This window comes from Copadichromis virginalis, linkage group LG20, assembly GCF_057382275.1.
Source record: "Copadichromis virginalis isolate Kocher_CV1m ecotype Utaka linkage group LG20, C_Virginalis_male_GT1.1, whole genome shotgun sequence".
In the NCBI taxonomy this organism is placed as follows: Eukaryota; Metazoa; Chordata; class Actinopteri; order Cichliformes; family Cichlidae; genus Copadichromis; species Copadichromis virginalis.
Window position 1 is genome coordinate 19,552,361 of NC_140637.1, and position 24,682 is coordinate 19,577,042.

The window sequence follows — 24,682 nt, forward strand, 5'->3', positions numbered from 1 at the left end:
AGAGTTGTGAAATATTATAATTGACATTCAGTTGTGCAAATTTCTTGTAAATAAACAGGTCCGACCACACTCATGCTTATAAAGTCTAAGATGTGTCTTAAAACAGAAGATATGATCTGAAATCCACTTTAGATGTTTGTTGTTTTTGTTTTTTTATTCTCGGCTGCTTTTTCCTCACCCTCCTACACAATTAGCTCTTACACTGAGACCATGCTATTTGTGGAACAGGCCAGACTGACTTGATTTACGGACAAATTTCTTGAGAAAGCCAGTTACTCTTGGTGGTTAAATCCTAGCACCTGAATATGCTAATTTAGCAAGCTGTGCTGTGCAAATTCAGGACAAATCACAATATTATTAAGCTTGTCCTTACACTCAGCCGCATACTTACTGTGATGTGTATTCCCATCTCATTTTTGGTCTTAAATTGTATTTAAAGCAGCAAAAAAAATTACTTTCAACTCACAGTTTTGGATTTTTAATGACAAATGAAATCCTAACAACTCTAAATGGTAAATGAATGGTTTTATTGTGTAAAATCAGGTCTCGTCTGCTCTTTTAGGAACTCTAAACTATATTTTTTCTGAGGCAGTGATGCAGCTCGCAATGTGCCACTACCTCACAATATATCACCACCCCGAAACAAATACAGTACTTTTGTTCCTTCGTGTTATGAGATTTGCTCATGCGAAAACGCGCACACACACGCACACAGACAAAAAGTTTAAAAAGGAAAAATAACATTTGAGCACACGTGACTGGCTCTGCTAAAAGAAGAAATCCATCCCCTGCGCCATTTGTGTTTTTATTCGAAACTCAACTGAATAAAATAAACGCCATCCTCAGTTCGGTTTTCCTTTTATTATTCAATTTACATCAATTTGAGGTGTAGCAAAATAAAAACAAAAATGATCATGGTCATTATAAAAAAAATTTTTTTAATGTACACACCCTTTACACACACAGAGACAACCCACCCTGGCTGCTTCTGAGGAGCTGTTGTTGGAGGTCCACATTCAGCTGTGGAGGTGTGGACACCACAGGAGGCCTCCGAGCTCGCCTGTCTCTCCTGTCTTTACCTGACTGCACCCCTCCCTCAGGGTGGAGTGTGAGTGTGTGGTGTGAAGCTAGTGGGAGGGTCAGAGATGCGACTGGTGATTTCAAGCTCTAGATCTAAGTCATTAGTGTCGGGGGGGTGAATGAAGGTAGAAGAAAGCCACAAATTGAGCTCTTTCTCTCATACTGATAACAAAACAGACAGAATGTGTGTTTAAGTATAGAGACACTGACCCAAATGCAACGCTGCGATCTAGGAATACAAGGACTGAAATTACTTTACACAAACAACATAACACCTGTCCAGTCCAGGTTTTCACTTAAAGGCCACCTATTATGCTTTTCCTTATTTTCTGTTATATCTGTCACTGTTACAGTGATGGATCTTCGTTTTTGTTTTTTTGTTATCGTCTCAGGCGCAGGAGTCGTCATAGCACCTTCCGAATACAGAGCAACCCAAAACAAAGATGGCGGTTCAAGCTCTAGATCCATCTGAAAGCTAAAGGTTTGGTCAGCTCAGATTTGAATTCAACATTTTCACTTTGTTTGTCAGTGTGAGGTAGCTTTGAACAATCTGGATGACTACAATAAGAAAAAAAAAGCAAAGCAAATTCTTCTTCAAAATAAATTTCTTTTTTTTTCTTGGGTCGTGGTGGTCGGGGTGGGGGGGTACAAACTGGGCCTTCTTGTGATGGCCAGTCAAGGGGTACAGGACACTGGAAACATACATCCCAAATGTAACCTCACTTTCCCAAAAGTGTTGGTGCGCATCTAGACACATGTACACACATAATGTGGAAATATATATAAAACCATCTGGTTGTTTATAAACACAGACTTTTACAACAATGGAACCAAGGATTTATAATACACAGTAAAAGCTTCTGCTCCCGCTCACGATGGACGGGCCTGGAGCTCACACTTTCACCTACTGAGATTTTTATTTTTTTATTGGTCTACACGGATTCAAAATGCAATATTTGTGTGTCAGGAGAGAAACAGGGAGGGAGGTGGAGTAGGACTGCGACAGAGGTTGTAGTGGAAAAGGGGGCTTGGCTTACTTACAGAGAAAACCCGTCCAGTCCTACCTCAGCTCTTCCTATTCAGGTTAAACAATAAATAAGTGACTTCAAGCCATGTTTCTGTTCATAACTTGTTCGCTCTGTGCCTCTTCCTCTTGGCTCTGACTCATTCCTGTCAACAGCGGGCCATGGGAAACATGACTGGATCTCAGGAAGCGGGTTGACAGAGAGTGCTGGTGTGGTGTACAGATATTGCCGGTGCCCTTCAGTGCTAACATCCAAGGAGTACACCTTGGAGAGCACTTTGTAGTGAGAGAAAAAAACGATCAATTTTCTTTTATAATTTCCAGTCTTCTTTATTGTGGGCATGTGTGTAATGTTTCATGGTTTAGTTTATTTATTTCCTGTTTTATGGGGGGCCATCGTGAAACTCCGCTTTAGATAAAGCAGACAGGGCCTACATCCACTCCGAACTCCTGATCTGCTCCTCCGATGTCCAAAGGAGCAATGTCCGTGATTGGCAGACGGGAGGTTTTCTGTGTTTTATACTCAAAGACAGTCTTGCCCCACTGGCCTGTATGTGTCTGTTGAGTGAGACCAAAGGAATGTGTTACAGTTCAGCCTTACTGCATAGTAAAATTTCTAACATGATTTGAATTAACAGTTATTTTCTCAGTCCTTTTCCCACACTCACCTTGCAGCCATCCTCCAACACATTGTAAGTGAACCGACTGTTGCCCTCTGCACGGATCTCCACCTCATTGTAACCCTGTAGCAGCAGAGCCTTCTTCAGGTTGCCGGTGGCCTGGTCCAGGTAGGCAATGCTGTTCTTGCAGTGGTAAGTGACGTTCTGGGATGCTTCATTGGACAGAAGCCTCAAGAAGGTCAGCTGGACGCTGGCAGCGACGCCAGCAATGCCATCCTGAGCGTAGTTGAACTGTGGAATCAGACAACAGGTGGGAGAGTTAGCAGCTTGTACATTAGACTCTTTAAGAGGAGTTTGATGTTCACTAATGATGTATGTGTGCACTCACATGGAATCCTCCATTCATTGTCTCTCCGAACCAGACGTGTTTGCGTTCCTTGCTCTTGCTCGTCCACCAGTTCTTCTTTGGTACCTTGGCGATGCTTGGATAGACACAGGTCTCTCCGGTCTCCATGTTACAGAAGACCTTGATGGCATCAGCCGTGCTGCCAATGTTAGGATCAACCCAGTACTCACCTGAGAAAATGAGACAGTTGAGTTAATGAGGAGAATCCTAATCACTAAATGTAAGATTTAGCCTGTTCAACTGCTCATATCTGAAGAAGAAAAGTTAATTATCATAAAGAAGAGTGATGCAGCAGGATTTTAAAGCCAGGCTTATGACATTTTCAGGATCAATGCTGTAATATGAATGGTCCATCAAAGAGTATACATAAAAAGTATGAAAAGCAGATTTGCTCCCGTCTTGGTGTGAAGGATTTATCAAGGTCTGCTGCTTCTTGTCCCTATTCAGGCAGAACAAGTTGTCCTGACACACTAAGAAATTAGTGTCACTAATGATTTGGGCGGGTGCAGTGGGGGGTGAACTGAAGGTAAAAGAAAGCCACAAATTGAGCTCTTTCTCTCATACTGATAACAAAACAGACAGAATGTGTGTTTGAGTATAGAGACACCGACCCAAATGCAGCGCTGCGATCTAGGAATACAAGGACTGAAAGGATTTTACACGAACAGCATAACACCTGTTCATGCAGTCTGGGTTTTCACTTAAAGGCCACCCTATTATGCTTTTCCTTATTTTCTGTTATATCTGTCATTGTTACAGTTGTGGATCATTTCCCGTGGTTTTTTGTTATCATCTCAGGCACACAGCTCTAGCTGAAGGCCCAGAAGCCCTACTTACCTGTTTGCCAGGGGCAGCCAATGACAAGAACAGTGGTTTAAAGGAAGAGGAAGGAAAGGAAAACAGCTTGTTTCAGATATGGATGGACTGAGAGGCTCAGTATAAAATAAAAAACAATGATTTTAAATTGAGAATCGTGCAAAGTTACTCTACTTTAGCCAAATAATAAAAATATGGAGTCGCAATCAGGGATCCTATACCGTATGATACATGATATATGGTCAGACCTTAGTGTCTGGTTTTCTTACCGCTCTTCCACTCAGGATGGCACAGTTTGAGGTCTCTGCAGGTGCGAGCGGGATTCTTCTGTGAGCCGTCAGGGCTTCGCAGGTTATCAATCTGGTTGATGATGGACTTTAGTGTTGAATCGACCTCAATGTCATGCTGCCTCACAGAGCTGGATGCCTCATCGGCCCTCATGTACCTGAGAGGATCGGGGCCCTTCTCCACCTGACCCAGGCCAGCAAAAGCAGACATGTCGATGCCAGGGCCAGGTGGCCCGGGAGGACCAGGTGGTCCGGGATTACCAGGAGGACCCTGGAAGAAGGCAAAAGCAAGAAATGAGACCTGACTGAAATAGAATAGCATACAGACTCATTTGGTTGTAGATTATTATTCTCGTGACATGTTACATACAGCAGGACCAGATTCTCCAGAGCGTCCACGTGGTCCAGGAGGTCCAATGGGGCCGGGCTGTCCATTAGTTCCATCTTTGCCAGCAGGTCCGGCTGGTCCAGGGGGTCCCTACAGAACGAGAGGATGAAAAGCAGTTTCATTAAGTGAGCTTGGGCTTTTTTTTTCAAAGTGTAAAACTTTGTTATTTCTTCAGATCCACAGTGAAGTCTGGATAAGAGAATCTGATAAAGGAAATCAAATGCACCAGCAGTTTCTCTCTATTACCCTCAGACCCTTTGCCTTATTATGCATGAAGAATATTTGTATGGTGACATTTCCCTTCATTTTTCTTATCATGCTCAGTGCTTAGCTTATCAAGAACAGAGATTGAAGCCCATTTCGGATCTCAGTGGGAGTGGGTTTCACAAATCACAGTCCCCCCTGTCTGTCTGCCACTTTTCCTCACAGAGAGTAATTACAAAATGCCTCAGCTGCCCATCTTATCACAGCGATGGGTAATTAAAGCACACGGCTTTTCCTGTCCCCATCTTCTTCTAGGTGATTGGAGAATTACAAAAATGCTAACCTGTGCCCTTCATTACCATCATATAGTTTCTGTGTTAAAGGTGCAGGATGGAAATATAGTTTTTCATCTCTTCTGCTTCGTTTGCTCACCTTAGCGCCGCTTGGTCCTGCAGGTCCGGCAGGTCCAGAATCTCCAGAGGGGCCCTATTGGGACAAAGATGATAACAGATCAGGAGAAAGATGGAAAGCGGCACCGAATGGATGAACTATTAGATGTGTATTAAAGTGCTTACAGGGGGTCCGGAAAGACCCTGCAGACCAGTGAAGCCACGGTGTCCCTTCTGCCCCCTCTCTCCAGCCTCTCCAGCTTCTCCTTTGTCTCCACGTGGTCCTTGAGGTCCCTGAAGTAAAGATTCACCTTTTAACATTCATGGATTTGTACATGTGGCAGTTTTAATCAAATAAAATCAGAAACTAAAAAAAAACAACAACTTAATGATAAAATACATTTTGATTTAATGATACTTACAGCCGTTCCTCTAGCTCCAGCTGGTCCTGGGGGTCCTGCAGGTCCTTGAGTACCCTAAAAAGGAAATAATAGATGTGGGTGCCATTTAAAATTACATTGAGCTTGGGGTTCTTACGTTGTTTTGTGATACTTACAGCATCTCCTCTGTCTCCCTGCTTGCCCAGGGGTCCTACAGGGCCAGGGGGACCAGGGCGTCCAGGAGCTCCGGGAGCGCCAGCAGGACCGGTGTTACCTCGCTCTCCCTGCAAATGAATGGAAGGTGTTGATGCAGGTTAAAAACAATTTATGTTAACGAGCATTGAAAAGTCTTTTAAACAATGAGTTGCTAAATTGATTTAGTGTATTTCAGTGAGGATGACGTCCATTACCTTGAGTCCAGGAGAACCATCCCTACCAGGGGGTCCATCTGATCCAGGGGTACCCTGAGAAATAAAAGCATGTTTTTTGTTATTTAACGTGCATTGATTAGATAGATGAAGATGACTGTATTATTTCCTGCATTGTAAATATTGCTATTTTGTTGTTATTGAAGTTCAGTTCCTGACCTCTCTACCAGGCTCCCCAGAAGGTCCACTAAGTCCAGGAGGCCCAACTGGTCCAGGAGGTCCGCGGTCACCAGCAGAACCAGTAGCACCCTGTTTACCAGGCTCTCCCTACACACACAGGATATATTTTTATCTTTCAATCTAGCATTTGACATTGAAGGCCCAAAATAATCCTCTGACTTTGAAAATCAACTATGTTATCAGAAAGCTCACACTTTATTTGAATGTACTGCAAATAACAAGGTTTTATCTTTGACAAGTTTAAGACAAGTCTTAAATAAAACCAACCATAGCTGTAATTCTGGAAAAATGTACATCCAGATTTACAAAATTAGACCAGCGTCAGTTTTTCACACAGTTCACGTGAAGGATAAACATAGCTAAACGTTTTGTGTGCAAGCCAAAGCACTCACAGAAGGTCCAGGAAGACCAGCGAAGCCTCTCTCTCCACGCTGCCCAGGCAAACCAACAATACCACGGGAGCCAGCCAAACCCTGGGGACCCGAGGGCCCTTCAGTACCCTATAGAGTCAAGACAGAGATGACTGAGTCATGAAATACAGTCAATATCTGGCAAATATTGCAGGTGATTCAGACTGGATGTTGGCTTCAGTGTCGGGTACTTATGGTTTCCTGTGAAGTGCAAAAATAAACTCACAGGCTTCCCTTCCTCTCCAGGCTCTCCTTTCTCTCCCTGTAGGCCTGGTGGTCCGCGAAGCCCAGCATCTCCTGGTCTTCCTGAAGGGCCGGCATCACCACGAACACCCTTTGGTCCATCTTTACCAGCGGGGCCAGGAGGACCAACAGGGCCAGGGTTACCCTTTGAAAAGACAGAATTTCACTGAGTAAGAGCAAAAATACACATAATCTACAAACAAAAAGAGACTAATTTCTTTGTGCAGCTTATTATTGACAAAATACCTACATTAGGACCAGGAAGTCCAACTCTGCCAGCAGCACCAGGGAAACCTGTGGTACCCTGTCAAGGAGAAAGAGATCAATAAACATGAATTTGTCCTGGCCCACTGACCTGTTCTAATATGGTAATCCTAAATTTGAATTTTTCTAAAATGTTAAGATTTATTGGTTGAGAACATTCTCCTAATTCTTATGATGTATTAAGTATTTGATAGTAAACATTTAACAGGAGCTTCCATTTCATTTCCATTGCCAAAGTTTTATAAAATCAACCACCAAACCACCCAGTTTGCCTTCGGTCGTTATAATGAGCAAACTGAATTTGGGTGTGGTTCTGAAATGGGATGCCACGGCTGCAACAAACCAGTCTGTGAAATTTCTTCTGTTCTAGATATTCCACAATTAACTGTGGTTAAGTGGTATTATTGTAAAAATAGAAAGATTTAGGAACAGCAACTAAGCCATCAAACTGCAGACCATGAAAAGTTGCAGGCACATGGTGTGTACAAGTCACCATTACTCTGTTGATTGAATAATTTGTTCTAAACTTCATCTTGCATTAAAATCAGCACGAAAACTGTCTCCTGGGAGCTTCATGGCATTTATTTCCATGGCAGTATATATATGTAATGTATTTGCGGCAGACAGATGAAAAGTTAACGTAAAAAATAGATATTAGATGTAGGCATCGTATCTGAGTAGAATTCAGTTCATCACAGACCAACAAAACAGCTCAAGTGGACTCTGGGATTGGTTCTTTGGGATGCTGCTGAAAGGGCATAACAATATCCATTTGAGTGACTTCCCTTCATTTCATGTTTTGATGGCATGGTTGGTGATCAGGCAAGTTCAATTTAAAGGAACCCAAAGACCAAAAACCATGCCACCATCATCAACCATAACAGGGAGTCACAAACTTCTTTTTGTTTAGTTTTTTGTAGGTTTTTTTTATTTGTGTTTTTGATTGATTGATTGATTGATTGATTGATTGATTGATTGATTGATTGATTGAGGGTCTAAATGTAATAGTAAACAGAGAAATGGCTGAGCCATATTTCCCTTCGGAGGAAATGTCATGCTTCATTTTCAGAGGCAGGCAGCAGTGGTGCAGTGGTATAGGTGGTACAAGTATACGCAGAACAAGCCTTGCATGGTCTATCTGTACCTGTGTTGGTTTTCTCTGGGCACTCAAACTGCCCACCTCCCACAGTCCAAAAATGTGCCTTTTAGGTTAACTGGTGATTCTACATTGGCTGTAGGTCACTGTGAGTATAATTGAAGGTCTGTCTTGCTGTTTTTGCCCAGTGACAGCTGGGATAGACCCCATAGGTTCAGAAGATGGATGGATGGATGGGTGGATGGATGGATGGATAGATGGGTGGATGGATGGATGGGTGGCTTTTCAGAGTCCTCTGTAAAGTCCAGTGTGTTTTGCAAATACTCTTCATTTAACTTGATTTAGTTCTTATACAAACTGGATATTTACTTGATGGAGTCTATACGCTCATCTCAACACTGAATAGGAATTATGTTTATGGCCTGGATATCAAAGACATTTGCACATCTCTGTTGGTAGTTAGAAAGTTTTTCACGTAAAACCGATTGATTTCTTAAACTTTATCATTAGGCCAAAAAATAGTTTTTTTTTTTTATCACTTTTAAATTTAAGGCTGCAGTTTTTGTTTTATAATCTTCTATTGATCTGATGTTTATTCACAGCAGGCAGCAGCTGCAGCAGCCCCCAAAATTGTCTCACCAGAGAGAAGATTATAGGAAACAAACAAAGAAGCCTATTTGATCTGTTTGACAGAAATGTTTAAAATCAAACTGTGCTCTCACACAGCAATCTGGCCCTCAGGCTCACGCTTTAGACTGCACAAAGATAAAGAGTAACTGCTATAAATATTCATATGTTCCCAGCAAACTCTGATTGTTAATAAAAACTTCTTAAGAATATTTTAGAGTTCAAAATTTTCCATCTTAGGAAGTTTCAATCACAACTTACTAGACTTTTTTTTCAATTTGCTTTGTTTTGTGTTTGTCTTATTATTATATGTGTATCTGTTGCTATGGGATGTTACTAAAGATCTAACTGAACTTATCTAAAATGTGTCTTTTTTGTGTCCAAGATGGCATGTAGAGAAAACTAATTTTGTCAGGTTGATTTTTTTTTCAATATTGATAGCATTGAAAACCTTTGAATGATTGATTTATGATTGAAAAGCCAAGTTAAAACCTTGGGAGCTTTAATGATTTCATATTTTTTTAAGTTTTACTTCTTGTTTATGACCCCAAAAAACCCAAATGTGCCACACACACATACACACACACACACATATATATAAATATATATGCACTGTATGACATGTAGGAGTTACTTACAGGAGGTCCCTGAGCGCCACGTGCTCCTTTAGCTCCAGATACACCGGTAGGTCCCTGAAAAAGGGGAATGATCATGTTTATGTCACAGTAGAATAACTTTTAAAAAAGTGACAAAAGTGACAAATGGAAACTACCATACAAGCACTGACTAAAAGTATTTCACATGCAATGTTTTTCTGTTTGGCCCAGTCACATATATAGGCTTCATAAATTGCTACTCCGTCATGAAAACTTACCCTGCTCTAAAATAGTGTAAAAGTGTTTGTGCAACACTGTGCAATGTATTTCTTTCACTATGTAATTCGATTCGACAGATAGTAGATACATAGTAACAAGTTCCATGACTTAATTTTTGGTTTAAATACCTACCACAGGTCCAGGAGCACCAGATGGTCCCTGAGGTCCATGAGAACCAGACTCTCCTTTCTGTCCACGCTCACCAAGCTCTCCCTTAGCACCAGGCTGACCATCAGCACCCTAAATATATTCATCAGAAAAAGATAGAAGCTGAACATCAATAAATGTTTTTTTTAAATTCCATATGTAAAGAATGAATTATGGGGACTCTACTTACAGGAGGTCCAGCAAAACCAGCAGGCCCAGGAGGACCAACCTCACCACGGTCACCCTGTGAGCACAAGAAGGATGATGCTTAGTTATTCTGATGTGCAATCCTGCATCCTGATCCACCCATTATCTTATTATAATGATGGTAATTATTATAATAATAGGGCGACCGTGGCTCAGGGGGTTGGTAATCGCATCTGTAACCAGAAGGTCGCCGGTTCGATCCCTGGGCTCTCTGTCCTGGTCGTTGTGTCCCTGGGCAAAACACTTTACCCTACTTGCCTACTGGTGTTGGCCAGAGGGGCCGATGGCGCGATATGGCAGCCTCGCTTCTGTCAGTCTGCCCCAGGGCAGCTGTGGCTACAACTGTAGCTTGCCTCCACCAGTGTGTAAATGTGAGAGTGAATGAATAGTGGTATTGTAAAGCGCTTTGGGTGCCTTGAAAAGCGCTATATAAATCCAATCCATCATTATTATTATTGGTGCTCTTCTCTAGAAGAGTAGAATTTTTATTGAGAAAGAGCTCTAATATTATAAACCCAGGCCTCTGTATCAGACCTGATCAGTCTGATGTATACTTGTTCTGTGCTACTGATACTGATACTTAAACTCAAGAAAAAGTACTTACAGGAGCACCACGAGCACCACTAACACCAAGAGGCCCAGTAGGTCCAGTCTCACCCTGGATAAAAGAGAAACTATCATTCAAACAACTAAAATGGTTAATAATACAATATAAATTCTAATTTAAACCACTGTTTATTCACATAACAAAGCAAAGGATTATTCTTACCTTGGCACCATTGGGTCCAGCTGGGCCAGGAGGACCAATAGGACCAGTCAAACCCTAAGAAAGAGGAGAGAGGAGGAAACACATTAGAACATAGTGTAGGTGTCACTGAATGTTACACTTGTTTGATGAATGATTTACAGGGTTTAAACTGTAAAGATGTATCAAACATAAGAAGAGATCAAAGATATTTTTGAACTCACTCTAGCACCATCCTTTCCAGGAGCACCCTCAGTTCCTTTTCCACCATTGTCACCCTGTGGGCAAAAAGATAAGCTTTGTTTTAATCATACAGAACAGAATGCAATATTTACAGTGCAGTATTTTTTTTACACTACTTTATGCACTACTACTGTAAGCTACATTTTAACTTAGAGAGCAATTCACAAAGTGAAAATAAAGAATCTATCACTCACTCTGTCTCCCTTGGGTCCTGTGATACCAGCAGCTCCTCTCTCTCCTGGCATACCTTGCAGGCCTGGGGGTCCCTGGGTTCCAGGAGAGCCAGCTGGTCCAATAGCTCCCTGATAAAAGCAAGATGGACCACAATTAGGAGAGCACTTGTCAATCCAAATCTTTCATCTTTCCTCTCTATTTGATGATGTTATGAAAAATAAAATTAAATAAAACTTTCCAAGCTCCTTAGATTAAAAAACATCTGGAAAAGTCTCAGTCGTTCAAATTATATTGTGCTGCAGAAAACAAGTTGACCAAGGCTGCAGATGTTAAACATTTCCACCTGAAATTCAACAGACTTGATTTTTAATATTTTTTTTAATTTAATTCTTCTTATTTCATGTAGAGAAAAGTTGATGTTTTGAGAAAAGTGCTTACTGTGTTACTTGCTGAGAGTTAGATAAGAAAACGTATAATGTGATACCATCACACCAAGACTGGAAAATATGGAGGAACAGACGGTGTTAGTACGTTCAAAGGTAAGAAAATCTGCACGTCAGCACATTCAAATTTGACTAATCAGGAGATCATATCTCTTTTGTTTAGCTGAGTAGAAACTGTGACGTAAAAGTGACACATCCTGGTTTGATGTGGGTTGTGACAAAGCTTTTGTCAGTCTAGTTGGTGCTATGAGGCTGTCAGGCAAATAGTAGAGACTAGACAGGTGACAGCAATGACATCATGTTGTTCTGGAGTCACAACCTTAAATGTAGTCAGCACAGATTTGTGTGGGGTTTTTTTTTAACCTGAACATTGACTATGGGCATGAATAATAAAAATATCAGCAGATGATGTTATTGTGGGTATTCATCTGCATCTGAGAAGAGCAGTTAAGAATCTTGAACCTGCAACCAGAAATTAGTCTGAGTCATCCACTGACCTTGGGTCCATCGCTGCCTGGTGTTCCAGGAAGTCCACGAGGTCCCTGAAGACCCTGGGTTCCTGCACCACCTCTCTCACCAGGGAAACCACGTTCGCCCTGTAATAAGACAGAGCGATATTGGATAAGAAGAGAAGCAAAGCATATAAGGAATAGCTCAGCAAAGACAAAACAAAAAGATTACATGTATGAAACCAACAGCAAACTTTAGTTCTATGTACACATATGATACACATAATTAGTGGAAACTCACTCTGGGTCCAACAGCACCAGGAGCTCCACCCTCTCCAGGAAGACCCTGCAGAAAGGACAAACTATATCATTTTTTGTTTGTTTGTTTTTTTGTTTTAACACTTAAAACCTGACAACAGAACGAGTTTTACGTGTTCACGTTAAAATTTAAAAATGCTACGTAATTAAAGATGATGCTGCCAGGATGCCAGGTCTTTCTTGGAAATGACATTTTAATCTCAATTAGATTTTTACCTCGATAAATAAAGGACCAATGATCACATAGACCACTCTGGTTTTTAAATAAAGAGAATATTTATCCATGAAAAAGTTGTTACAGCAGCCACTTAACTGTAAAAACTGAATTATACACTATAAAAACAGCCTAAATAAAACATTACAATACTTAATAAAACAAATTAACAACATCTGTTTTTCGAGTGTTTTGGCATTTAATAAGCCATTTTGTGTTATTTTAGCAGAAAGTTTCCCATTGAATGTATTTTGCATGTAGGCAGCGTCACATGTACTGTAGAATACACTGTTGTTGACATGTTTGTCAGAAAACAGAGAAGTGCAGGTGCAACAAATTATTTGGATAGAGTAAAACCTCACCGGCTCTCCAGATTTTCCAGCTTCTCCCGGGGCACCAGATGGTCCAGGTAGACCCTGCCCATAATAGCAAAATAGTGATTGAAATGCCATCAGTAAGCATGGACTAGAATATTATCTGTAAGTTTTTTATAATACATGATTCTGAGGTGTCTTTGAAAGATGTGATGTCGAAATCCATAAAAGGTGATCCTTCTTTAGCTTAAATACTTGCTGAAACTCATAATTACTAAAGCTTCTAATGTTTAAGGCACGGACATTGTGCACATGTTTAGGTTTTACCAAAAGTCATATGATGGGATGGGTCAGAAAATTATCTCACCTGGAAGCCAGGAGGTCCAGGAGATCCTTGTTCTCCTCTCTCTCCAGCAGGTCCCTAAGATGATAAACGCAAACACATTTGATCAATCAAACATAAAAGTCTGTTTGCTGGCTATAAAAGTGTCTCAAAACATGTTATTATACAGAATACTTACAGCAGGCCCATTAGGGCCAGCAGGACCAGTCTCTCCATCTTTTCCGGGCAGACCCTAATTAAGAGCACTTTAGTTAGGAAAAAGGACCTAGAGAGAGAAATTAATGATGGTTAAGCACTTATGGAGAGCTATACTTACTCTCAGACCTGGGCGACCCACCAGTCCCTTCTCTCCAGGCTTTCCAGGCTCACCCTGTCAAAGAGAAATCATACACTATAAACTGTAGGAAGTTTCTTTAGCACTGGGGATCAAAGGGATAAGAACAGCATCATAAGATGTGGAAGTGCCGCTTGTCTGTTGTTATAGAAACCTTCAGACTCTTACATTGGCTCCCTTTGGTCCAGGGAATCCCATCACTCCTGGCTGACCACGGGCTCCCTGAGGACCAGGTGGGCCAGGGCGGCCATCATCACCAGGGGTACCCTGTCAAAATTACGGATAAACACTGTAAATCAGAAGGTATTAGCCTGGAAGCTAAAACCTGGATGTTATTATGATTTTACTCTGAGGATTATTGCACCAGCCATGAAAAATTCTTCTTAAGTCTAAACAGGCAGCAGAAGGTTGTAAGCATTTTGCTCTGTTTAATCTTTATGATTTCCATAAAGCAACAATGAAACTGTAGATCATGGTGTTAGTAACCCTACTGAAGGCAAAGCTTGTATTTTTTAGAACAGGATCAGCTGCTCTATTATTTTAATTTCAAATTTCATGGAAGTAAATCTATAAATCACATTCAATGTAATTGTAATTAATATTGTACTTACAGCAGGTCCAACTTTGCCTTGAGGACCAGCATCTCCAGGACGACCAGTAAGACCCTGCGTGAAAGGCACAAGCAACAGAGACTGTCAGCTCCATTCAAATCAAAATCAAATCAGTCATAAAAAACCTGCCACAGTAAACATCCTACAAAAACCATAAAAATGTGCAACACTGCATAAAGTTGCAAGACTCACTCTGGCTCCAGGGAGACCAGACTCTCCTGTGCGTCCAGGTTCTCCAGTAGCGCCTTTAGCCCCAGAAGCACCAGGAACACCACGGTCTCCAGGGACACCCTGAAGAAGAAAAGACCAAAGGTGTAAACTTTAAATATGTTATAGAAAAATCACTTGTTGTAGTATCTTTCTCATGCAGCACTGTCATGCTGTGGTATCACTGAGATAAAATGATTATAACTTTTCAAAAGATCTCATTTTGCAGGCACCAACCTTTGCACCAGCAAGACCATCCTGTCCAGGGAAACCGCGGTTTCCAGGGGCTCCCTGGGAGGAATCACAGAAATCAAGATATATTTGATTAGACTGTGAATACAGTAACCATGTTTACCCTTGTTTTTAGTCAGATGTGACCAGTAACATGTAATGCATGTCCTGATCACTTACTCTCTCTCCGGGAGGTCCAATTGGTCCAGCGCCCCCAGGCTCTCCCCTGGCACCTCTCTTTCCTTCTTCCCCTGGAGGGCCAGGGGGACCTAGAGGACCAATAGGGCCCTGGAAAAGATAAAGATATTTCAGTGAATCTACTCTAGGGAGTAATTCCACATAAAATTTTTATGTGGTCATGTATATTTATGATCACAAAAAACTGAAACTCACAAGCTCTCCCTTCGGTCCAGCTTCACCTTTGAACCCAGGAAGACCTGGGTCTCCCTGAACAACACAAGAAAAGAAGGCAGCCACAATAATAAATAATCACAACATTACAAAATATTTAAATTTAGCATAACTTCAGACTATCTCAGCTGACTTACAGCCTGTCCTTTGGGCCCTAGAGGTCCTGTTGCTCCCTGAGGTCCAGGTGGGCCACGGGGGCCGGGGAATCCAGGAGCACCAGCAATACCAGGAGCACCCTTCATTGAAAGGAATAATCAAATATCAGAATGAAGAGAAATATTTATTGAATAAAATTTAACCTAAAGAAAGGCATCAAAACCACTAACAAAAGTGTAAACCTACAGCAGATCCTTTAGCTCCGGGAATACCATCAGTACCAGGGTTACCCTGCATAGAACAAGAAGCATTATATTAACAACAACCTGATCAACCAATGAAAATGAATCAAAATCAAAGTCTGAATGTTTATGAACAGTGAAGGCAAACAAACCGATGCTCCAGCAGGTCCGGGCGATCCTGGGGTACCAGCCTCTCCACGTGGCCCCTGGGATCCTTCAGGGCCACGGCCGCCAGTAGGACCAGCTTCTCCCTAAAAAAGGCACAACAAATTTATCATTAACATAGTAAAACTGTATTGGTTGTAGATTTCTTTGAGCTGTGTATTGGTGCCTCCCTGCCATAGAGCTGAATATAATACTGCTGTTTCATTGTCTATGAGAGTTATTCAAAATAAGTCAACTAAATTTAAAAAGAATTTGAAGGCCAGTTTATCTTCTTTAGCAAAAAGAGAAGTTTGACATAGTTGTATATTTGTCTATGAAAAAATAACAATAACTAAACATACAGTGTTGTGGAAAACTGGAATTTAGTGTCCTACAACCAGAGTGAACAAAGACTGATGTAGTGGCTCTTGTAAGTCTTTTTTTCTGTTTTATTTTAATACACAAGCTCTTCAACAGCAAATGTTTCCTGGATGATATGTTCTGTAAAAACCTTTGCTCCTGGGGATCCTGGAAAACCAGGAGCTCCAGCAGGACCCACTGGTCCCTGTAGAGAAATAAAAAAAGAATCATCAGATCAAAGGCAACAGATTAAAGAAAAATCAACAGCACGAAATGGCCACATAGCGGTGACTATGATACATACAGGTGGACCGGCAGGGCCAGGCAAGCCATCATTTCCTCGGGCACCCTAAGGATAGCAAAGACAGGTCAATTTAGTTTGGTTCATCACAGTGTTATGATCTAATAAAAGATTCAAAACCAAAATAAATAGCAAATGAGAAATAAATTCCTGTTGAATAGCCTTAAGCAGCTGCGGAAATGTTACTTACTGCGGCTCCAGCAGCTCCAGGACGTCCTCTCTCACCAGGCAGACCACGTGGACCCTATAAAAGAATGATTTATATATAAATATCTTCATTATTTATTTTATTGCTGGAGCCTAATATGCTATGCAAATTTACTGATGTTGTCAGAAAGTTCAGAGCATCGCAGACTAGAAAAAGCGATGGTGGCAACTCACCATGGGTCCAGGGGCACCGTTCTCTCCAGGAGCACCAGCCTCACCCTGAAAGGAACAAAATTACCATGAGTAAGCACAAAATAGCAGAAGTAAGCTGAAAAAGTGTTATTTCTGGAAAACCCACACTGTCACAAAAGATGACCTTACCTTAGCTCCTGCTGCACCAGTCTCTCCTTTAGCTCCATCTAAACCAGGGTGACCCTACAAAGAAAGCTCATAATCAGGACTCAGACATCAGTCAGTCACCACATGCAATCAATGAGCAGCCAGAGTTTTGCGAAACATGTGACTGAACTGAAACACTCACTCTGTGTCCTTTGATGCCAGGAAGTCCAGGAGTTCCAGGGAATCCACGAGCTCCCTGAAATAAAAACAATCATGCAGCAATAGATTAAAGGTTTTTTTTGATTTAAGTATGAAGTAAAAAATATTTGAATAATTATTATTTGCTCACCTGAGGCCCTGCCGGTCCACGCTCACCAGGTTTGCCAGGTTTGCCAGATTCACCCTAAAAACCAGCAGCAAAATTCAGGATTACATGCTGAAGCGTTGTAGCTGCAAGATAAGATGTAGCTGCAATGGCCCTTCACTGTTCTGTGTTTGAAGGCTGTGTATTGTGAAGTCACCATGTTCGTTGGTAATTTTTGGAGATACACAGTGCCCCCTGGTGGCACATGGAGTGTATAACTGAAGTACATTATGGAGGTGTGTACTTTATTGAAGAAGAAAGTGTGTACTTTATTGAGCACCGTGGGGAAATTGCTCTCTGCATTTAACCCATTCACTCAGTGAAGCAGTGGGCAGCCATTGGGCGCCCGGGGAGCAGTGTGTAGGGACGGTACCTTGCTCAGGGGTACCCCAGGGTAGCTGTTAAGGGGAATCGAACCCCCGCCCTTCCGATCATGGGGCAACCACTCTACCTACTGAGCTATCCCTGTTTTTTTCCAAATAAAAATGTGGTCTGACCGTCTAAGAAGGTCATATATGTATATGTCTATATCTATCTATCTATCTATATCTATATATATATCTATATCTATATATATATATATATATATATATATATATATATATATATATATATATATATATATATATATATATATATATATATATATACATATAAAAATCTGCATGTATTTTAAGAGTTTTGAATTTTGCTATGAATATGACTTACATCACTTCCTGGTTTTCCAGAAGGTCCAGGTGGTCCACGAGGTCCCATAGGTCCCTGTATCAACGCAAAGCAAGAGCATTAATACTGACAATCAACATATAAAGACAAAAATTCATATGTTATGTAAAATATATCTCTGCCTTAAAGTGCCATTAAGGCCATCAATTTGGTATTAAATTTTGAGCAAATAATAGAGATCTTTTTTTTTTTTTTTTACAATGAACAATCATGACATTTATAATCAGTATTGTTTTTGACAGTGTATGTGTTGTTGGCAAACCCCAAGATTTACACCTCATATGCAGCTCAGCTCGTTTGTAAGGCATACAGATCCATTCTGGGATTGATACTGATACTTACAGCGGGACCGGGCTCTCCAGCCTCTCCGGGGGACCCTTGGAAACCTTGTGGCCCCTATTGTAACAGATGATAATGCAAAGCATTAGAAATGTGTTCAAATAAGCTATTTGATTATAAAACCCAATCATATAATGATTTGGGCTGTGATCAGAGTACTTACAGGAGCTCCGCTAGGCCCAGGAGGACCCCGTGGACCCATAGGACCCTACAAAAGAAACACAACAAATACAGAGAACATCAGTCTGGCATCATTTATTTTAACAAGTAGTGGAACAAATTTACCAAATGAATACAGGTGTCCTGAGTAAATAAAGGTTTCACCAGTTACACATTAACCATTCAGAACTAGTAAGAGTAAAGTCAAATTTAAACCTTGTCCCAGCTAAGAAAAATATTTGAGGTTAAAGACTGGTATCCAGTTCAAAACCTTTCATAGAAAGATTTCATTATTTTATGTGATGTGTCCACTGAGGCAAATTCATTCCCACATGCTATTTTTATAATCTATTTCTATTTGTGTGCAGATTCAGCATTCAGTTCAGAAAGCAGGATTTTAAAAGGTTATAGTAAGGCTCTCTGTTGGGATGAAATTATTGAGGCACAAGGTGGCAGCACTGCAGCAATCTGAGTGAGGTATTGGTTATTTTTCAGTAATTATTTTCAGCAGTGATTTGCAGACCAGATGAATATTTGCAACAAAAAACTTTCACGTTTTTTCTCACGATGAAACTGTAAACATACAGTACAGTCACCCTGTTAGATGCACCCAGCGATACATACCATTGGTCCCTGCATCACACCCATTTGAGCTCCTCCAGCCTTCTCATCAAAACCCTGAGCCATCTGAGCAGCAAAGTTCTGCAAACACACAAAATAGACCAAGAGTCAGTTTATCTGCCTAAGCAAAGTGAGCCACAAATAGTAATGTGAATGGTACATCTGTGCCATGAATGGGGGTTTACACCTGTTACCGTCACTCTATTTTTCACTCATCTTGCTTCAAAAACAGGTGTCAGTGTGCCCACCTGTTTGTTTGTCTGTTCACCTCTTTGTGACTTTTACCTCTTTTTTCCTCTTTCTACTTTCATGCATTATAAATTGTGTGGCCTGTTTTGCGCTCTTGTAACAAGTTAAGTGCAGCCAAATAGAAGCTTCATAAAAGATTTACACATTAACAATAAAGTGTTGCAAAAAAGCAGCTATTGCTCAAATTTTGCATATGCCATATTTTACAGTCCTTATTCTCACCCCTCCAAGTCCTGGAGGTCCAGGTGGGCCAGGTGGGCCGGGGTTTCCGGGGGTTCCAGGCTCACCATCTCTTCCTCGAGGTCCAGGATTTCCCTACACAAATGAGAGTAGGGAAGGAAAAGGAGTTACCAAAATAAGCAATAAAGCAGATTTTACAAAAACTGTCATCTGTGTGACTTCATCCACCTGCTGCATCCAAATAAATAAAGATTTTACATGAGTAGTAATAAGATAAGTGCAAACTCTACAGGCCATTCTCCTAGTTCTGATAATGCGGCTTCACCCAGTATCTAAGGACCCAGTGCTGAAAGATTGGTAAAAGGGATTTTTTTTGCACACATTTTGTTGTTTCTTACCTTATCACCTTTAGCGCCAGCTTCCCCTCGTAGTCCCTGCTCACCTGGGGGGCCCTACAGAAACAAACATAAAAGCCTCAGTAGCATTCACAAAACTGCTGAACGTCCTATTCAGAAGAAAGGTCACGTTGTTGTGAAGCATATAAATATGGAGAACATAGCCAAATCTTTGATATTTACCATAGGGCCTGGTGGTCCTCTTGGTCCTACAACCTACAGAGAGACAAAAATGTTTTTGAGGCTGTTTTCATAACTGACTCTACATTGGTGTCGTAACCGGTGATTTTGTACTAGTTTGAACTTCCTAAAATTAGAAAACATTCCAGCTTCGTAGGAGGTGAACATTAAAAGGATTTGATTTGACAGGACAAGTTTTTGTATGACCACCACCTCCTTTAACCTCTAATTTGGCTGGCTTTTTTCTTCTGACATGTGCACTTGGAGGAAAGTTGCTGAGAAGATCTAAGAGGATTTGATTGGGTTCATTATGTCCCAGGAATGCAGGATTTTTCCTCATTTAATAGAAAGTCAGAAACATTCACAGTTTCTCAGAGTTTCTCACTCATGAGAAACATTAGAAACTTTGCCACATTTTTTAAGGGAAAACACATTGAAAGTACAAGCAAAAGTGGGTTATAAAAGATAGAACCAGTGATAAAAACGTGATTTTCTTTTAGGCTGAACATAATGAACATAGATGGACAGTTGATCAGATATTTAAATCCTGTAATTCCATTCAAATAAAAGTGAACAAAAGATGCCCAAAATGTTTGTTTGGTCAGGTAGAATTATCTAAGAGGAACTGTTAGAACAATTATTTAAAGCTTTATTTAGCAGTTTTATATCCGTGAGCGTCCATACTTACATCTGCAATGTCTCCTGGTTCTCCTTTCTGGCCCTGAATGATAAAAGAATCAAACTGTATGAGTCGTCTGACAGTTCACTGCACCACAACTACAAAGGAAATATAATTTCTGTGCATAAGTTGCTGGAGATCACTGACTCACCTTAGCACCAATTGTTTCTGATGATGCAGAAGGAGGAACAAGAGGAAAGAAAGAGCATTATTAAAAGTTATACCTTGAAGTGAGATTTCAAACATATCATTGATTTAAAAGCTACTCTGTGATTCTTAGAAAGGAGACCTGTAAGGAAATCCAAAGATGCTGAAGTGATCAAATAACATTTACCAAACCCAAATGCATAAAACCCATCCAGATTATATTACTGATGAAAGAGATGAAGCAGAAACAAGCTCAGACTAAGAAATGAAGGTTTAGACTCAATCATGCAAAATGTAAATAATAGAAAAAAAAGTGAGCTTATTTAATAAAGAAGGGCAACTGCTGTTAGTGTGTTTGTTTTAAGATGTATATCTTACATTGTATTGTCAAATTTTGTATTTTTTTTTATAGCAAATTTGTAACCAATCTGGAAAGGACCTTAAACATTAGAGCCCAAGAGGCCCATTACATTCCCAAACTTTTTAGCAAAAGAAGAAGCAATTCTACAAAATCATAAATATTCTGTCTTTCAACATCTTGATCACAATATGAATTTAACAGCAGATTTTTGAAGACAGTGCTGGAGTACAGCAGCTGCTCACAAAAACTTGAAACTTTGAGGAAACACATATTTACAGTCATTTTGACATGAAAGGTTGGAAAGACCTTCAAGAGACTATTGAAATTTGTAGAAAGCCTCAAAATGGGTCAAATGAATCATTGAGTTCTTGCACAATATGAGGACTTCATCTCAGCTTTGTGTTAAATTGAGCAGAAGTGTCTCTGCTGGTTTAAGTGTGGATCAGAAAGCACATGACAGGATTCAAATCCCACATGAAAAGACTTTCACTGGGACTGCAAAAAATCCTGATCATGTTGCTTATCTAGTTTCTATAAAACCATCTAAAAAAAAAAGTCACTCTGGAACAGGGAACATTGGCTGGCAACTGATTTCTTTTTCTTTTTAGAAATGTCAAAATTTATAAAAAATAGAAATTATAAAACTAGAAATTGTAGCTGCTCTTGGCCACAAATCAGTAACCACTCCAGTCCTGATCAGGCAGACTATTTGGATCCAGTGGCAGTTCCCCATTCAAAAGTGTTAGCCAGGAAAGAGATGAGTGCAAGCTAAAAGAGTAATTTATTTATGGGTATGTGAATAAATAAATTACAACCAAAGGGGGCACTGGTATCAGCAGGGCAGATGGGACAGCACTCTCCAGATGGGATGATAGGGTTGGCACACTCTTTGATCTCCTCGCAGATTATCTCATCACACAGAACTGCTCCGCTGTCACACACACAGATACGACACGGCTCTGGCTTCCACACATCCTTATCATTATACAGCTGGCCATCCTGGATGCAACCCCCTGACTCCTCTGTGGTGGCCAGCAGGGGTCAGGTGGCAAAGCAGAAATAGGAGCAATAAGAGGGTTCAAGAGAGAATTAGACAGGGGGAGGTAACAGCATTTGAACAATGTTGTGAGTTGGCATAATAGATGTTTAAAAAAAATAATTGGTTTAAGACAAGGATAAGAGGATGTTAGGGATCGAGGGGCAAGGCAAGGAAGTGGGAGGAGTAACAGCAGAAGAGGAGGGATTATTGAGTATAGGCGTAGATGGAAGAAGCAAAAAAAAAAAGTTATTTGGTTGCAAACAAAAACTCTGAACACTGTAACACTGGGTGGTTGACCATTAAAAAAATGTCAAAACTGGATTAAAAAATATGTGCTTTAGTGATTTAAAAAAAAGTGGAGTGAGAAGACTTGCTCCTTTGTTACAGATGAACAAGTGCTGATTTGACCCCAAAACACACTGTTGTAAATCAGTAGCTGTGGAGCACAACAGTAATTCACGAGTTTTCAATTTAACACACAATGTATGTAAAGAAATGCCTCTAAGTTATCGTAATAGCAGCGTAAAGTGCAATGTAAACACAAGCCACAGTTAGCCGTTATGTTTGAAGCCCTGATTGAGGCATTTCACATCACTGGCTGAGCATATTTAACCTGCAGGCCTGCTCTGCTGCTCGAATGAATGACCCTCTCTTATAGGGACAGCATGCCCAATTGACACGCTGCTGCTTTAAGTAAACAGAGGGTCCTTCTACATTTCTCCATCTGGATCCCATAGTTATGTTAAGCGCCAGGGCAAACACGCTGGGGAATTAAGAATGGGTGATTTGTTTCGATCATGCAGCTTATACAGCTTAGAACTGGGCCTACTAACTCCTGCTATCTGTGTTTTAGGTCTATTTGTCAAAGTGATACTTATATATATGTATATATATAGCATATATATGTAACATGAATGAATGAATGAAGTCAGGATTGATTAGTCTGGCTACTTGCTAATGAAACCTCCTGAACTAAATTGTAAAAAATGAAACTTTGGAATTAAAGCAAAAGCTATTAAAACAAGAAGATGTCGAAATAAAAACAGTTACAGTGAAATTTGTCTTGCTATAAATACACCTATATGTCCATCATCTGTTGACTCCTTGCTGTGCACACTGTCCTGCTACCCTTTGAGCCTGCTAGTCTGGGGTCAGGCACTGTCTGGCACTGTCACTTAACATAGTGGAAAAAAATCTTAGACTGCTCCGGCCAAAATCTGTGGGGAAGGTTTATTTCTACAAGTCCTTAAGAAAAAGTAAACTTAGTTTTTTATTTGCTAAGTGTTGTTACCAAAGTGTTTCTGCTCAATACTAGAAAAAAAAAAAACAGCTGCTAGATGCTGTATTATTAGCTTTTCTTTTTCTTAATTTTTTTGCTAAAAACTTTCACTACAAAGTAATCAAACAGAGCATGAAAGGCTGAGTTGTAGGACCCAGGTGAGGACAAACAGGCACTTGTTCACCTGGTCCTCCATCCCACACAGATGCACCTTGTCAACCTTACCTATCTACTGAAAAAAAATCTATTAACTTCGTTGGGGAGATATTTTACAAGCAGACAGCATCAATAACATTTAATTACTGCTTTGAAAAAATTGTCTAAAAAGTGTACATAGAAACAGAAACATGTATCCACAGTTCTTTTTGTGAAAACAGACAACTTTCATTGGATTTTCTAGATCTACAAAGATAGAAACAGAAAAGACTGGTGATGGAATCAGAATTACAATTCAATTATAAATAAGGAAGTGCAAAAGAAAAATACTGCAACTTACGGTCATCCTCTTCCTGACATCTGACCACGGATAGTAAAACAACTTGGGATGCTACAAGTAGCAGAACAGTCCTTGAGTCCACAAAGCTGAACATGTCTAAAAATTAGACATGCAAGAGCTTGGGTGAGAAATAAAGGGATGGAGGAGACCAGGCTTTCAGTCAGTGGTATGTTAAGTGTGTTCCCGGAGACTTATGGCACCATGCAGTCAAACCCTCCAAAATCTAAGTGGAATCCACCACGGGGCCCCAGCTGGCACTCTGCACCCACTGTGTCAGTGCAGGCACCGCGGTTTTATGTCACTGTGCCTTGTATGGATCTTCGTATATTCCAAAATACCAGTCCTTCCCCCAGACCCCCTGTCAGGCTGTAACCTGAACCTCATCTCCCTCCCCACAATCCAGCACCGACGACTCTCCCTGGGACTTTTTTTTTTAACTCAAGCCCTCCTTCTTCCCTTGCCCTGCTTGGCCTGGCCTGGCCTGGCTAGGAGACGCACCTACACTTTCACATTACAAAGGAGGCTGCATGAAGCAGAGCACAGGTCAGTCACATGCCACTGTGTCAGGGCATTATGAAATGCCTGTTTTAGAGTGACTCATATTTCTGTCTTGTGAACAAACTTAAAGAAAGTATCAATTAATATCAGGATATACATCAAAAATGTTTTAATAGGAACATATATGATGATGTTGGTCACATGGGAAATGACTACACACAAACTATAGCATT

General features: G+C 40.6%; 1 protein-coding gene across 1 annotated transcript; it reads right to left on the minus strand.

Annotated features, from left to right (window-relative positions):
• Positions 1-791: 791 nt before the first annotated feature.
• LOC146684670 (uncharacterized) lies at positions 792-24,045 on the minus strand. Its single transcript, XM_085443324.1, has 54 exons — positions 23,952-24,045; positions 21,953-22,159; positions 20,781-20,797; positions 20,639-20,671; positions 19,954-19,986; positions 19,774-19,827; positions 19,418-19,510; positions 18,950-19,027; positions 18,330-18,374; positions 18,170-18,223; positions 17,810-17,863; positions 17,087-17,140; positions 16,940-16,993; positions 16,780-16,833; positions 16,633-16,677; positions 16,442-16,495; positions 16,255-16,299; positions 16,102-16,155; positions 15,599-15,697; positions 15,451-15,495; positions 15,246-15,344; positions 15,091-15,144; positions 14,878-14,985; positions 14,704-14,757; positions 14,452-14,550; positions 14,260-14,313; positions 13,817-13,915; positions 13,631-13,684; positions 13,493-13,546; positions 13,339-13,392; positions 13,020-13,073; positions 12,427-12,471; positions 12,174-12,272; positions 11,254-11,361; positions 11,041-11,094; positions 10,841-10,894; positions 10,676-10,729; positions 10,055-10,108; positions 9,850-9,957; positions 9,481-9,534; positions 7,106-7,159; positions 6,839-7,000; positions 6,595-6,702; positions 6,182-6,289; positions 6,005-6,058; positions 5,771-5,878; positions 5,637-5,690; positions 5,401-5,508; positions 5,258-5,311; positions 4,604-4,711; positions 4,216-4,504; positions 3,113-3,300; positions 2,773-3,015; positions 792-2,662 (listed from the first exon to the last, which is right to left on the minus strand). The coding sequence occupies exons 1-54, from the start codon at positions 24,043-24,045 to the stop codon at positions 2,516-2,518; spliced, it is 4,464 nt and encodes a 1,487-aa protein (XP_085299450.1). The 3' UTR covers positions 792-2,515.
• Positions 24,046-24,682: the final 637 nt, after the last annotated feature.

What these genes read in the sequence shown, in the direction of transcription:
- LOC146684670 (XM_085443324.1), bottom strand. Translation starts at nt 24,045, where the DNA reads ATGTTCAGCTTTGTGGACTCAAGGACTGTTCTGCTACTTGTAGCATCC. An exon ending in GTGTGATGCAGGGACCAATG is followed by an intron (nt 18,375 to 18,949) that starts GTATGTATCGCT and finishes TTTCTTTTGTAG; the next exon opens with GGTCCTATGGGTCCACGGGG. An exon ending in CTGGGCCTAGCGGAGCTCCT is followed by an intron (nt 18,224 to 18,329) that starts GTAAGTACTCTG and finishes CTGTTACAATAG; the next exon opens with GGGCCACAAGGTTTCCAAGG.